We start from the raw sequence: 16,410 nt of genomic DNA on the forward strand, positions 1-16,410 counted from the left end.
ATAAGACACAGGAGCTGGAGGCTGGGGGATTCCCCAGACAGGGGCTCAGACTGGACCAGATGCAGAGAACAATGGGCTTGTAGGCTGGGAAGCAGGAAGGGAAGCGGGTAGGAGGCCACATGGTCAGGCCAGGGAGATCCTGGTACTTCAGGAGCCAAGGCCGGGAGCACTCCCATGGGTCCCTGTGGGCAGGGACTGCCCCAAGGCCAGTGCCAGAGTCAGCCACAAGTGGGCGGAGCTGTGCAGATCATAACACCCTCCACTAATAATAACGTCATTACCTGTGCTTCAGGCCAAGCGTAGGCCCTGCGTGCATTATTTCATTTCATCCTCACAGTTTCCTGCTGCAGGGCTACTATTCTTATTCCCATTCACACTCTTAAAAGGGAGTGGAAACCCAGACAGGCCCGGTGACTTGTTCCACATGACCCAGCTGGTAAGCTGCAGAGTCAGAATTTGAACCCAGGCAGTTTGATTGTAATGGCCACGCTCATAATCACAGGTGTTTCTCATGCGACAAAAACGGGTGATCAGGACAGAGTCAAGATTAAAGATGGATGAGTGTAGGGAATAGATCAGAATGGGAAAGGGATAATGGGGAGACGCCGGACACAAAGAGACAAACAAGGAAGGGAAGAGACAGGGATCATGGTGTTGCCCAGGAGGGGCCTCAGGCCCTGGGCGACAGGCAGGGGCTCTGTTTCCCTCAGCGGTCACCTCACTGCAGGGGCAACACCTTCCCATCCGCCTGGTCCCCGGAGTCCCTGCCGCATCCTCCTCAGCGGCAAGCCCCTGGGCTTCACAGGAAGCGTGCTCTCTTTCTCTAATTGGCATTGAAACACACAGCCCTCCCTTTTCCTGTAGGTGGGGTTTCCATAGGAAAAAGCTGCTTCTCTGTTTCCCCAGCATAGCAACTGTTTGGAAGTTAGCTCCCTACATCCTGCTCTACTGGGTCAAGTCCCTCTTGGCCCGGCTCTTGCCCATCGTTGGCTCTACTGGACCAACGGGTACCGCTGGCGATCTTACTTCATCGGTGCAGAGCCCTCTAGGATCTCTTCAGATGAAAATGGCCTTGCCTGGGAATCCTGCTCGTTCTATCATCATCTAATTATGGGACAAAGCTGTGCCAGCAGGTCTGGGGGCAGGAGAACAGGGCTAATCAAGCCCCCCCCAGAAACACTGGAGGACTTCCCAGCCTTTGAAGAACTCTAGCAGTTTCTGAATCTAACCCATTCTGGTGGTAAGCATGATGCAACTTCTCCGACTTTTGCTGGGGCTTTTGGGGCCAGGTGGCTACTTGTTCCCTTCAGGGGATTGTCAGGAGGTGGCCACTCTCACTGTGAAATACCAAGTGTCAGAGGAAGTGCCGTCTGGCACGGTGATAGGGAAGCTGTCCCAGGCACTGGGCTGGGAGGAGAGGCATAGGCAAGCGGGCGCTGCTTTCCAGGTCCTGCAGCTGCCTCAGGAGCTCCCCATCCAGGTGGACTCTGAAGACGGCTTGCTCCGCACAGTGAGGCGGCTGGACCGAGAGCAGCTTTGCCGGCAGCGGGATCCCTGCCTGGTTGCCTTTGACGTGCTTGCCAAAGGGGACTTGGCTCTGATCCACGTGGAGATCCAGGTGCTGGATATCAATGATCACCAGCCACAGTTTCCCAAAGGCAAGCAGGAGCTGGAAATCTCTGAGAGTGCCTCTCTGAGCACCCGGATCCCCCTGGACAGAGCTTTGGACCCGGACACTGGCCCCAACACCCTGCACTCCTATTCCCTGTCACCCAGTGAGCACTTTGCCCTGGATGTCATCGTGGGGCCTGATGAGACCAAACACGCGGAGCTGGTGGTGGTGAAGGAGCTGGACCGGGAAATCCACTCGTTTTTTGATCTGGTGTTAACTGCCTATGACAGTGGGAGCCCCCCCAAGTCAGGCACCAGCCTGATCAAAGTCAACGTCCTGGACTCCAATGACAACAGCCCTGTGTTTGCTGAGAGCTCCCTGGCGCTAGAGATCCAAGAAGATGCTGCCCCTGGTACTCTCCTCATAAACTTGACTGCCACAGACCCTGACCAAGGCCCCAACGGGGAGGTGGAGTTCTTCTTCAGCAAGCACGTGCCTCCAGAGGTGCTGGACACCTTCAGCATCGATGCCAAAACCGGCCAGGTGATTCTGCGTCAACCCCTTGACTATGAGAAGAATCCTGCCTATGAGGTGGATGTCCAAGCCAGGGACCTGGGTCCCAATCCCATCCCAGCCCATTGCAAAGTCCTCATCAAGGTTCTGGATGTCAATGACAATGCCCCAAGCATCCACATCACATGGGCCTCCCAGCCGCTGCTAGTGTCAGAAGCTCTTCCCAAGGACAGTTTCATTGCTCTCATCATGGCGAACGACTTGGACTCAGGAAACAATGGTCTGGTCCACTGTTGGCTGAGCCAAGAGCTGGGCCACTTCCGGCTGAAAAGGACCAATGGCAACACATACATGCTGCTAACCAACGCCACGCTGGACAGAGAGCAGTGGCCCAAATATAGCCTCACCCTGTTGGCCCAAGACCAAGGACCCCAGCCCTTATCGGCCGAGAAACAGCTCAGCATTCAGATCAGTGATGTCAACGACAATGCACCTGTGTTTGAGAAGAGCAGGTATGAGGTCTCCACTAGGGAAAACAACCTACCCTCTCTTCACCTCATTACCATCAAAGCTCATGATGCGGACTTGGGCGTTAATGGACAAATCTCATACCGCATCCAGGACTCCCCAGTTTCTCACTTGGTAGCCATTGACTCAGACACAGGAGAGGTCATTGCTCAGAGGTCACTGGACTATGAAGAGATGGCCAGCTTTGAGTTCCATGTGGTCGCAGAGGACAGGGGACAGCCCCAGCTCTCATCCAGCATCTCTGTGTGGGTCAGCCTCCTGGATGCCAACGATAATGCCCCAGAGGTGATTCATCCCCTACTCAGCGATGGAAAAGCCAGCCTCTCAGTGCTGGTAAATGGCTCCACAGGCCATCTTCTGGTGCCCATTGATACTCCCAATGCCCTGGGTCTGGCAGGCACTGACATGGCACCACTGGCCACCCACAGCTCCCAGCCATTCCTTTTGGTGACCATTGTAGCGAGAGATGCAGACTCAGGGGCAAATGGAGAGGTGTTCTACAGCATTCGGAGTGGGAATGAAGCCCGCCTCTTTGTCCTCAGCCCCCACCTGGGGCAGCTGTTCATCAACATCACCAATGCCAGCAGCCTCATTGGGAGGGAGTGGGAGCTGGAGATAGTGGTAGAAGACTGTGGCAGCCCCTCCTTGCAGACCCAAGCCCTGTTGAGGATCTTGTTTGTCACCAGTGTCGACCACCTGAAGGACTCCGCCCGTGCTCCTGGGGCCCTCAGCACATCAGTGCTGACGGTGATTTGCCTGGTCGTCCTGCTGGCCATCTTTGGGTTGATCTTGGCTCTGATCATGTCCATATGCCGGACAGAGAAGAGGGACAACAGGGCCTATAACTGTAGGGAGGCTGAATCCACCTACCGCAACCAGCCCAAGAGACCCCAGAAACACATTCAGAAGGCAGACATCCACCTCGTGCCTGTGCTCAGAGGCCAGGTGGACGAGCCTGGTGAAGTGGGGCAGCCCCTCAAGGATGTGAGCAAGGAAGCGATGATGGAAGCAGGCTGGGACCCCTGCCTGCAGGCCCCCTTTCACCTCACACCCACCCTGTACAGGACCCTTCGTAACCAAGGCAACCAGGGAGCCCTGGCTGAGAGCCGAGAGGTACTGCAGGACACAGTCAACCTCCTTTTCAACCATCCCAGGCAGAGGAACGCGTCCCGGGAGAACCTGAACCTTCCTGAGCCCCAGCCTGCACTGGGCCAGGCCCGCTCGAGGCCCCTGAAGGTGGCAGGCAGCCCCACAGGGAAGCCTCCTGGAGACCAGGGCAGCGAGGAAGCCCCGTTGAGCTCACCAGCCTCCTCTGCAACCCTGAGGCGGCAGCGGAATCTCAATGGCAAAGTGGCCGCTGAAAAAGAATCAGGCCCCCGTCAGATCCTGCGGAGCCTGGTCCGGCTGTCCGTGGCTGCCTTCGCGGAGCGGAACCCTATAGAGGAGCTCACTGTGGATTCATCTCCTGTTCAGGTACAGCTCCCTCTCTCTGGTCACCCCAGGATCACTACTAACAGCATCAGACACCACCATTACCCTCACAATCCTCCTATTCATTCCTTAGGCTCACTGGGCACTTTATGATGTATTGAGGGCATAGCTTTGGGGTCAAAGAATTTAGCTGTGTGATTCTAGACAAATTACTTCCTGTCTCTGAGCCTTATTTTTCCCATCTGTAAAACAGGAATGACTATAAGAGCATCTACCTCACAGAGTTGTCCTGAGGATTTCATCAGTTAATTCCTATACAGCACTTGCTCAGGAAGCCTGGCATAAGTAGACACACAGCGAAGGTAGGGATCAAGAATAAAAGCTTTGGAGCAAGGCTGCCTGGGTTCAAGTGCTGGCTCCCCCTCTTTCTAGCTGTGAACCACAAGGAAGTTACTCAGCTTCTCTGTTGAAGATGTCCATGTTAATAGCACCCATCTCCTAAGTTTGCTTGAAGATAAAATGAGGGCGCTCTGGTGTCTGGCACGAAGCTAGCACTCAGCAAATGATTACAATAACTTCTGCAAAGCTCTTTCCATCTCCACCTGGGCAACCTCCCTGTGAAGCAGGCTGGCAGGGGCATCATTGCTCCCAGGCTCAGGGGCTGCATATCACTTGTTCAATATGCAGAGCTTGCCGGCAGGTCTGCAGGATGGGACAGTGAATGTAACCTTGGAACTTGGGAGTCAGGCAGATCTGGGCTCAAATTTCAGCATAGCCACGTAGGAACTGGGCAGCTCTGGGCAAGGCCTTTCATATCGGAGCCTCATTTTCATCATCTATAAAGTGGGGACTGTATGCCAAACTTACCCTGTGTCTACCTCCCAGGGGTCTGAGGACTAAGTGGGATGATAAATGGCCAAGTGTCTAGATACCTGGGACTTATTAGACACAAATGGGAGACGTTTTCAGAGATGCTGCCTGATACCACACTCCTATCTGCTTCTCTGCACCCCAGATAATTTTCCCTGTGCCAGGCTATTTATCCAAAGCACACTTCTGTTTGGCCAGGCCATCATCTGAGGCTTCCTGTGGAGCAAGGACACAGCTTCCTTCCCCTCATTTCCCTCCACCCCCTTCAGGAAGCCACCTGGAGAGGGCCCAGCTGCTTTCTTAGGAGTCCTGCCCTGAGCTCTATGTAGCCCCAGAGGTTGCCCAGAGCCATTCACTCATTCATTCATTCATTCATTCATCAAATCCTTACTGAATGAGCTCTTTGTGCCAAAAACTGGTTGATAGTAAATAGAGACAGCAGAGAGCAGGCACTGTGGGTGGCCCCACTGGGGTGATGGAAAGAAGGCTGCCCATCTGGGATCAACTTGAGGGTAAGAGGCAGGTTGCCTAACGCTGCCTTTCCAGCAGCACAGTGGCACAGTGGAGTCAGATCCAAGTTCAAATTCCAGACTACCACTAACTGCTGTGTAGCCCCTGGTGGGCCTCAGGTTTCACACCTGCAAAATGGGTGTCATGGTATCTCTTCCCTTGAGTTATTGTAAGAATTAAATGAGATTATATATAACTTGACAGTTATTAAGTGCTTATCATAAGATCGATTAAGAAGTGATTTATATACTTTTACACATTTAATCCTATAACCACAACCACTGTATGACCTGGATCTCATTATTATTCCCTTTTTTACTGCTGAGGAAACTGAGGCTCACAATGTTCATAGGTGGGAACCCGAGACCAACGAGCTCCAGAGTCTAGGCTCTGACTGTGAAGTGACCTTCAATGACAGTGCTCAGCTCAGGGTATGGCACTTGGGGAGAGTCCCTGAAGTACAGGCTGTCATTCGGGAAAAGGGTGGCACATGCCTTAGGAGGTGGGATCTGCCTGGAGGCAGGCAATGGGACGCTGACCCTCATGGAAACCCCCGTCCTGGCCACCTTCCCTTCCAACTCTCCTCTGAGGCTGGCACTTTCTGTCTTGAACTGCTCAGGGAGGAATGGGGGTGGGCTCAGGAGGCAGAGGCCTTGTTTCTAGGAGGAACAACCCAAACTCCTTGCATTCATGGAGCATTCTAAACTTTCAAGCCATCTAATTAATCCCGAAAACCCATGAAAAGTCTGGGTGGGTATTTCTAGCTCCACCTTAGAGATGGAAGGTCTGAGTAGGTCTGAAAACCTACTTGACATTACACAAGCTAGAAATGACCTTGAACTGGGACTCAGCCTGCCAAGACTTGGTCTGTTGCCTTCTCCATTGTAAGGCCCTGCAGGGTCTGGCCCTGGCATCCTTCCCAACTTCTGCCCCACTCTCCAACCATCTTTCAGTGTGCAGTGCCTTCTGTCTGGAATGCCCTTCACCATTGGCCCAGACCCTCACCCTCTCTCCACCTGCCAAACTCCTATGGAGCCTTCCGGTTTCAGCAGAGGTGCCTAGCATGTAGTATGAACGCAATAAACATTTGTAGAAATAAGTATTCCAACTCCTCCCATTTCACCCCACAGCTTCCTATTTGCTCCAAGATGGGTGAGGGGCCCTCCTCTGCTCCCACAGACCCCCATCCTTTCTTAACCCAGTGCAACCCCCTGTAGTAACTGCTGTGCCCTGTCTCCTCTGACAGACTATGAGCTTGCTTCAGGGCAGACATTGGCATAGACAAACTTACTAAATACCTGTTGAATGAATGAAAGCATGAATCAATGAATGATTAAATGACACCATTTTTGCCTTCTCTACAACATAGTCTTATATCTGGCCTACAAAAATTGGCTGAGCGCTTGAATACTGCTGAAGGCAGGAAATAACTGTTTAAGATAATCCTGATCAAAGTAATAATGAATTTATGGTCAGGAAATGCCTTTTTCACCCCTAGCCCTGCCGATTCCAACAGGGGCAGGTCACTTGGGGAGATGAGAGGGGACTAGCCCAGATGGTCCCGATTCTCTCCCTCAGGCACCCAGGTCCTGGCGTGACAAAGGCAAAGTAGGGAACCTGCCCGTACAGGTCCCTGCCTCTCTCACTGTTCACCACCCACCATCCCCCGTCTGATCACACAATCATCTGAAACTGGAGGAAAGACTATAAAAAGAAAGCGCCGGCATTGAGGGAAACATCCGGCGAGGAAGTGTGCTGGGTCGGAATTGTGTGGAGTCAACAGATTTTTCCTGTCTTGTAGCAAATCTCCCAGCTGCTGTCCTTGCTGCATCAGGGCCAATTCCAGCCCAAACCAAACCACCGGGGAAATAAATACTCGGCCAAGCCCTGCGGAGGCAGGTAAGCACACGTAGCCCCCACAGGCTTCTCCAGCCCCCCTCACCCCTGCAGTCTGTGATCTTAAGGAAGAGTGATCACAACCCAGACCCACTCCCCTGGGACAGTGCCTTGGACAGCATCCATCCCCCCACCCCAGGCCACTTGGTCCTGGAGCCACTGTATTTATAGTATTTACAGGACAGGGTCACTAGGGAAATGACTTCATCCTGAGGCTCTGGTTATCTGTCCTCTGATTGCAGAGGTGCTGGGCTAAGGACTTTCAATCTGTAACTTTCAGCTTTCTTTCGCTTGACCCTTAAACATAATATGAAGGCCCCTGGCTAAGGACATGGATATGTGGGTGTGTTCCTTTAGGCTGTCCTAGAATTAAAGAGACGTCAAGACATCTAACTCCTTGTTACAGATGGAGACATTGAGGCTCTAACTAGTTGGGTTCAACCCAGTTATGTAAACTTGAGCAAGTCAAATAAATCTCCAAGGCCTAGTTTCTCATCTTTAAACTGAAGGTCACCACAATTCCTTGTAGTGATGGGGTAAGGATTTAATGATCAAATGTATTCTAAGCCCATAGCCCAGTGCCAAGCACATAGTAGGTCCACAAGCAATGGTAAGTCCTTTCCTCTTAAAGTGACTTTGTTCAAGGTCATATAGCCAGTGAGTGGCACCTGACTCCTGGTTCAGTGCTCTTGCTGTGACAACTTGTAGCTGCTTCTTCCGTTTTGTCAAAGGGAGTGAAAGGTAGTGAAAGGTAGTGCAGGGCAGAGGTGAGCACTCCAGAGTCAGAGCAGTCTAAATTTGAATTCTCACTTTATCACTTAATCCATGCGGAGCTTGTGCAAGCTGCATAATCTTCACAAGTCTTGGTTTTCTCATTTGTAAACTGAGAATGATAACAAGAGAACCCTTACAGATGTGGAAGGTTTAATGAAAAGGTGCATATACCCTGCAAAGCTTAAGGCAGCGGTTCTCAACCTGTGGGTCGCGACCCCTTTGGCGGTCGAACGACCCTTTCACAGGGGTCGCCTAAGACCATCCTGCATATCAGATATTTACATGACGATTCATAACAGTAGCAACATTACAGTTATGAAGTAGCAACAAAAATAATTTTATGGTTGCGTCACAACATGAGGAACTGTATTTAAAGGGCCAGAAGGTTGAGAACCACTGGCAAGGCATGACTCAGAGTAATTTCTCAGTAACATGAATTGCTGTCATTGTTACTTGCCACCTCCCTGCTGATCTCTCCATGCAGTAGAAATAGCCACTGGAAAAAGAAAAAAAAAGAAAAGACCCCTCTCTCTCCTGACCTTAAAGCCCCTCAGGGAGCCTTCCACCTGCTGGATGATGAGGGGCCTGCCCTGTTCCCCCATGCCAGGAAGTCTGAGGAACTGGCCTCCCCCAGGTGATAAGAAGGGTCTATGGAGGGAGAAGCCAGGGAGGAGGCAGTAGGAGGGTGAAATGGGATAGTAGATTCTGAATAGCTTTTGGATGCCTCGCTTTAGCTGGACATGCTCTTCTGGTCTACAATTTGGCCTCAAATAGGGAGGAAGGAACATTCAATCACGAAATCCACAAAGTATTAAGTACCTACTATGCACTGAGCCCTGTTCTGAGCACAGATAAATATCCCTGCCCTCACTGGAGCTCATACTTTGATGGAAGGATGAGTGGGTGAATGGATGGGTGGATGGATGGATGGTAGATGACCGCATTGATTCAATTGAAGTTACTAAACTCCTACTCTGTGCCAGGCAATGTGAAGGAATGGGAGGGACAATAGTGAGTAATCACATCTATGCAGTCATGGTCACTTTTGTTTGCTGAATGCTTACAATGTGCCAGGCCTGGTGTTAAGCTCTTTACATAAACCTTTCATGTTACAACGTCTCACCATGCCCCAAGAAGTGAATGTTACAGACGCAGAGTAGGCAGGAGAGATGGGATCGAGTCACTCAGGTCGGTCTGACTCTGAAGGCTGGACTATGTGTATCCAGGTCCCGATGTGGACGAATGAATGCTGGCATGAATAGAAGAATGTGCAACGAGCTAGAATGAATGAACCTAGGTTTGAACTTTCTCACTTGGGGGCTGGGTTGGTTTCCTTTGCAGGAGTGTAATCCCAGACACAGATGGCCCCGGTGCCAGGGCTGGTGGCCAGGCAGAACCAGACCAGGAAGAAGGACCCTTGGACCTTGAAGAGGACCTCTCTGTGAAGCAGCTGCTAGAAGAAGAGCTGTCAAGCCTGCTGGACCCCCACAAAGGTAGGGACTCCCCAGGATGACCCCACTCTCCTTCTACTCCACACACAGTCTGCTTACACGCTCAGGCTTCGGAGTTCCGCTCCAATCACTGCAGGGAAACAGCCATCCCGTTTCTGGGGAGGAACATCAGCATTTTACTTCTCCTGGCGCTTCAGAGGCCTTCGTTTGTTTAACGATCAGATTCCACTCTGATTGTTCATTTTACAGATCATCGTAAGAATAGTGGACAATTACTGAGTTCTTGGTGTGCCAGGTACAGGACACGTCTTATACACATGATCTCATTTAAGCTTCCAAACCATCCTTGGTTCTTGAGGTAGGTATTATGAGCTCCAGCTTGATTATGAGCACTCTCATGAGAAAACTGAGGCTCAGAGAGGTAACGGCTTGTCCAGTCACCTGGCTCATTAGCGATTGAAAGTGAGTCAACCTAGGCCTGCCTTCCACCAAGAGGCCTCCCCTCACCTCCTGAACCACTTTTTAGAATTTCTTTGGTGTGTTTAAATATCCTTTTACCCTGAGAACGGAATCACCTCATTCATGTGCTAACATTTCTTACTGAAACAAAAATATTTTTTTTCTGGAGAAACAATTAGTTTTGAAAATAGATACCAAAGATGAAGTTTAATTAAAGAGTCTGCTAGCTGACCCCTCTGCTGTGGACAGCCGTCAGCCCCCTTTAGGTAACACCTACAGATCCAACTGTCCCTAAGCTGTGGTTTTGTTTCTGTGGTAACAAGCTGCTTCTCATCTGGACATCCCCTGTGTGCTCCCTCCGGCAGCAAACATGCTGAAGGCATGGCAGGCACTTCCTTTTCCTTGGTGAACAGAAATAAGGCTAACATTTATAGAGTGCTTTCTATGTGCTAGACCCTGTCCTAGGTGCCTCATGAGGAACTCTGACGAGATACGGACTATTCATTATCCCCAGCTCATAGAGGAAAAATCTGAGGGGCAGGGGTGTTAAATAATGTTCCCAAGGTTGTGCCGCCCATGGTTATTAATACCACTGTGGCTCTACATTAAAATTAAGTAAAATGAAATCTAATTAAAATTAAGTACATGTAAAATGAAAAATTCAGTGCCTCAGTCATACCAGCCACATTTCAAGCGCTCACCAGCCACATATGGTTAATGGATATTGCTTTGGACAGCACATATATGCAAAGTTTTATAGGACTGTATTGTCTAGAACAGGGGTGGGCAAACTTTTTGACTCGAGGGCCACAATGGGTTCTTAAACTGGACCGGAGGGCCGGAACAAAAGCATGGATGGAGTGTTTGTGTGAACTAATATAAATTCAAAGTAAACATCATTACATAAAAGGGTACAGTCTTTTTTTTTTTAGTTTTATTCATTTCAAATGGGCCGGATCCGGCCCGCAGGCCGTAGTTTGCCCACGGCTGGTCTAGAATGTAGAACTGTGAAGCCCAGTATAGCAGCCACTAGCCACATGTGGAAATGTCTAGTCTGAACTGAGATGGGACATAAATATAAAATGCACTTCAGATTTTGAACAGTTATTGTAAAAAGTAATTTATAATATCCCAATATTAAAAATATTGATTAAAAAATATTGGTTATGTGATAAAATGATAGTAATTATAAAATATTTTATGAATTTCACTTTTTCTTTTTACTTTTTAAAATGTGGCAAATAGAAAATTTAAAATGACCTCTGTAGCTCACAGTCGATCTCTATTGGGCAGTATGGGACTGGAACCTGTGGGCTCGGTTCCCACGTGGTCCTGCTTTCCCACAGCACAGAGGGCAAGCACAGCGGGGATGAAGAGGGCGGCAGGGATTAAAAAAAAAAAAAAAAAAAAAAGCCCGAGCTACTCATCTGAATGCTCACAGCAACCCAACAAGATGAGTACTGCCATTTCACCACTTTATGAGAGAAAAAGGCTCAGAGAGGTTAAGCAATTGCCCCAAGGTCACACTGCTCACAAGCAGCAAAGCAGGGAAATCAAACCCAGGTCGGCCCAGCACCCACCCTCCACAGAGTAAATTCACCATCGCTTTTCAGCCATTCACACCCACACCAGTGATTTTCTCATTCCAAGCTTCATTCCTTCGGAAGCTCTCTGACCCTGGTACAAGGAAAGGCCTAATTCCGTAACGCCAAGAGTTCCAACCTTATTACTCCAGAGTCGCAGGGAACTAAGGTTTACATTTCCCAAATGCTGAGGGTTAATATTTGTTCATTCAATCATTCAGTGAATGTTCTCTAAGTCCCAGGCGTGGGCTGGACCAGTTGGGAAGTGGCCTGACCCTGCCTCACAGGCTGCACAGTCCCATGCTCACTTGGTGAGATGAGACTCGTTTATATCAATATAAAAAACAATTAGCTGTATTTTGAAATAACTTTTCCAAATTACACAAGCAATATTTAGTTAATGTAGAAAAATGTAGATAAAAAGAAATCACTTCTGCCCAGGCTAATTTCAGTTAATCCTTTGGCAAATCTCCTTTCAGGCTTTTATGCTATGCACAGATTTTATTTGCTTTTGATTTTTTTTTCCTTTTTGTTGATTTATTGGGGTAACTGGTTAATAAAATTATATAGGTTTTAGGTGTACAATTCTATAACACATCATCTATATATTGCATTGTGTGTTCACACCACCAAGTCGCGTCTCCTTCCATCACCATTTATTCCCCCTTTACCCTCATCTACCTCCTTCACCCCCTTTCCCTCTGCTAATCACCATACTGGTGTCTGTGTCTGAGTTGCTGTTGTTTTCTTAATCCCTTCACCTTTTCCAACCCCACTCACTCCTCTCTGAGAACTGTCAGTCTGTTTTCGGTCTGAGTGTCTCCACTTTGTTTGTTAGTTTATTTTGTTCATTAGATTCCACATATCAGTGAAATCATACGGTGCTCGTCTTCTCTGACTGGCTTATTTCACTTAGCATAATACTCTCTGGGTCCATCCATGCTGCTTTCTTATCCAGTCATCTATTGATGGGCACCTGGGCCACTTCCAAATCTTGGCTATTGAAAATAATGTTTCAAATGAACAAAGGGGTGCATATTTGTTTGAATTAGTGTTTTGAGTTTCTTTAGATATAATCCCCGAAGTGGAATCACTGGGTCATAAGGCAGTTCTATTTTTAATGTCCATCCTGCTTTCCAAAGTGGCTTCTCCCATTTGCATTCCACCAACAATATGCACAAATTTTAAAGCAGCTCACTTTAGGCAAACACTAAATACATGTTAAAGTAGATGTTGTGCCTCTTTTTTATTGAAAGACACAGTTTCTTTAACTACATTTCTTAAAGACAGTCTTTCCTCTGCTTGGCCTCTACCATCAGGCCTGGGACTAGTTTTTGAGACAGGAAAAGAAGTGATGGTAGCAGTGGGTTCCAGGAGACAGTTTTTCACTGCCCCATCCCTTTCCTTGGACAGCCCTTAGAGAACCAGCCCCCCACCCCCAGCCTAATTCTCAGCAGAGGCCACAGATGGGCCCCTGGAGCATCCAGGGGGAGGAAGGGCCAGCTCTTCAGAGTGGATAGCAGTGCAGTCACAGGGGGCTTCAGAGTCATCAGACCCAGGGTCAAATTTGGATTTAGTTGCCTAGTACATATGTGTTTTAACTTCTTAGAACTTTACAGTTTTCTCATCTATAAAATGGGATAATACTCTGGATTTCAAAGGTTGTGTGGAGGTTACAGGAGATAATGATGTAAATTGTTTGGCACAGGAGTACTTAGTAAGTAGTCACTATTATGGTACAGACAGAAGGCAGCCCCAAGGCAGGAACTCCAGCCTTGGCCAAGAAAAGGGATTTTCCCCCATTCAGGGTGCGCCTGGCTATAATGAGTGGGTGAAAGACACCTAGACCTGAAACACGCCACCCACCCAGACGTCATTTAAAAACAGGCCAATTCTAATTGTAGGCCTTCCTCCTGCCTCCTCCTCTCTCAGTTCATGAGCGTCAGTCAGCGGCCTTCCTGCCCAGTGAGCTTCCCTGTCAGGGCCTCTTCCTTCCTGTCCCCCTCTGGCTAACCCGTCTGTCCTCTGCCATTTCCCTTCCCTCCTTTGTTCAGTGCCCTTGCCCTGCCCACACCCCACCCTCAACCGCTCTGCCCTTCCGTGGGCTCAGCCCTCACTATGTCCTCTCCTCCCCCTGCAGGCCTGGCCCTGGACCGACTAAGCGCCCCAGACCCGGCCTGGATGGCGAGGCTCTCTTTGCCCCTTGCCACCAACTACCGTGACAACGTGTTCTCCCCGGACACTGCGGCCTTGGAGGAGCCGAGGACCTTCCAGACGTTCGGCAAGGGGTCGGGGCCAGAGCTGAGCCCGACAGGCACACGGCTGGCCAGCACCTTCCTCTCGGAGATGAGCTCGCTGTTGGAGATGCTGCTGGAGCCGCGGGCCAGTGTGCCCGTGGAGGCTGCCTCCGAGGTGCTGCGGCGGCTCTCGGTCTGCGGGAGGACCCTCAGTCTAGACCTGGCCACCAGTGGGGCCACAGGCACGGACGTCCAGGGGAACCCAGGTGGAAAGAAGGGGACCGAGGGCAGGACCAGGACCAGCAGCAGCAACAGCAGGGGCCTTTGGATCCAGGAACCAGGGGCCCCGGGAGATGTTAGGGAGTCCCGGCCCTGAGGGCCCTCGGACATGTTCTGGTTTCTAATATTGTTGAACTCACTGAGCAGAAGTGGCTCGAGAACTTTAGGGTGACTGATGTTGTCCCACGGAGGGGACAGGAGCCCAAGGACTAACAGCTGGCTGACCAAAGCAGACCCTTGTTAGGAGCTGGCTCTGCCTCTGAATTTCCTGGAGGATGGAGAGTGAGTGGCTGAGATAAGTGTTTGCTGGCAAAACACAGGTAGAGCACAGAGGGCTGGTCCTCGGGCGGAACAGGTGCCACGGAGTGTCTGTCATGAGCAGGAAAGAATAGCCTTGTTGCATCCTGGAGGGTAGGGGGCTGCATCCTGGGGTGCCAGGCAAAGCTCTCTGACCTTCTAATAAAGGAAAAGCAGTGGCTTGTTTGCCTGTTTACACCCCTCAGGAGGGATGAATAACAGAGTAATAGTTCTTTGTCCTCCAGTCTGTCAAGTGGGTCAGGCTGGGCCTGGACAGGAACGGGGCACGTTTGGTGCAGTGTTAGGTACGCAACGAAGGACATGTGTACTCTTGACCCCACTCCTCTAGTGCTGCATTATCAAATAATCCGCTTCTCAGCTGGAAAATTAGGGCTACGAAAAGCATGACTATTTATAGAGCATTTACATGAGCCAGGCACCAGGCTTACAATAGAATTTAATTAATAATTTCTCAACAACTCTGAGAGGGAGGTGTTATTATCCCCATCTCACAGACAAGGATATGAGCCGTGGAGAGGCTGGTGTCTTGCCCAAGATCAAGCAGAGAGCAGAGGCAGTGCTAGAACTCAGAGCCACGTTTGTCCAACACCAAAACCCATGCCCTTGACCTTGACACTACACTGCCAGCCACGAAAAGGAACGGAAAAGCCCCCAGAGGTGAGCTCTTGTCGGTAGCGGACTTGCCTGAGCTCCCCTCCAGAAACATGGCTGAAGCGTATTTCCAAAGCCGCGCAGGCCTGCACGTCTAACCACCAAGCCCAAAGTGAAGGGGATTGATCTGCCCTGACGCAGGCCTGGGTCTCTGCAGAATCCTGTCCTTTCCCAGGGAGCAGCCCTTCAGAAACCACCACTCGTAGGGAAATCTTTGTCACAGCAGGTTTGGGCCTGTGAATTCAGGCACGGGAGGAGAGTGTGTGAACCGGCTCCATGAAATCGATAGTGACAGCAGCAAACCTTCCAGGGGAGGAGGGAGTGAAGAAACAGCAAATATCTTCCTAAGGCTCAGCCTTATCATTCTCTTGGAAATTTCCAAGCTATCATTCAGCTAGCTTCTCCATAGCGTGGGGATTTCCTGGACACTGAAGGCAAAAATTCCTCCTTTTTCCTCCTTTGGAGCTCAGTGCTCATGTTCACTGTCCTTCATCCTCCTAACTAGGGCTAATGATGCCAAGCGTACTTAGAATACAGTGTGGCATCAGTATTCCATTGTCCTATTTTACAGATGAGGAAACTGAGCCCCAAAAGCTAAGTGTTTCAGGAGCCGGGTCTCTGATCACCTCAGCCAAGACAAAGTGATCTCCTTACAAGATCTCCTTACAGTCTGACCAGCCAGGTGCCTGGCACAAAGCAACATATGATGAATACCCACTGAATGAATGAATGAATGAATGAAATAAAAATGCTTCAGAGCTCCCTTTTATCTATATTGGCGCTCCAGATAAAGCTCTACTAGGACCAAAAAAAAAAAGGTTCCATATGTAAAAGCAAGCCTGAAAACCATAGCACCAGACAGGCTGGCCTCCCATTTACCAGTGGCTTTTCAGTACAGAGCTGATGTTGGGAGGGCGGACAGAAGAGATGGGGGAGTGGTGACCTGAGGAACCTTGAAGCATGGTTGGCAACTAGAGCATTGGATATACTGGATCACTGCCTCCTTCCTGTTCAAAAGTCCTAAATCTGTAGACCTTGGACCTCCCACCTCCACTTCCCTGAATTCTAGGCAAAACTTTGTGTATAGGCATTTTCCTAAGTAGAAGACAAACAAAATTCTCATCAGATTCTCAAAGGAACAGGTGACCTATAAAAGGTTATGCGGCACTGCTCTAAGTCACGATCTAAACCTCCACAGACATGGGTAATTTTGGTTATCAGGAGTTTGAACATTTTATAGCAAGGAAATGGCAGGACAGAAAAGACTGACTGGCCCAAAGTCACGTGGCCGGTTTGTG

At 49.8% G+C, this 16,410-nt stretch overlaps 1 protein-coding gene across 1 annotated transcript; it reads left to right on the forward strand.

The window, feature by feature from the left end:
• The first annotated feature begins 929 nt into the window (after positions 1–929).
• PCDH12 (protocadherin 12) lies at positions 930–15,834 on the forward strand. The gene is made up of 4 exons (XM_036314096.1): positions 930–4,126; positions 7,266–7,363; positions 9,476–9,627; positions 13,768–15,834. The coding sequence occupies exons 1-4, from the start codon at positions 1,247–1,249 to the stop codon at positions 14,238–14,240; spliced, it is 3,603 nt and encodes a 1,200-aa protein (XP_036169989.1). The 5' UTR covers positions 930–1,246; the 3' UTR covers positions 14,241–15,834.
• The last annotated feature ends 576 nt before the right edge of the window (positions 15,835–16,410 follow it).

The sequence above is a fragment of the Myotis myotis genome, unplaced genomic scaffold (assembly GCF_014108235.1).
Source record: "Myotis myotis isolate mMyoMyo1 unplaced genomic scaffold, mMyoMyo1.p scaffold_m19_p_6, whole genome shotgun sequence".
NCBI lineage: Eukaryota > Metazoa > Chordata > Mammalia > Chiroptera > Vespertilionidae > Myotis > Myotis myotis.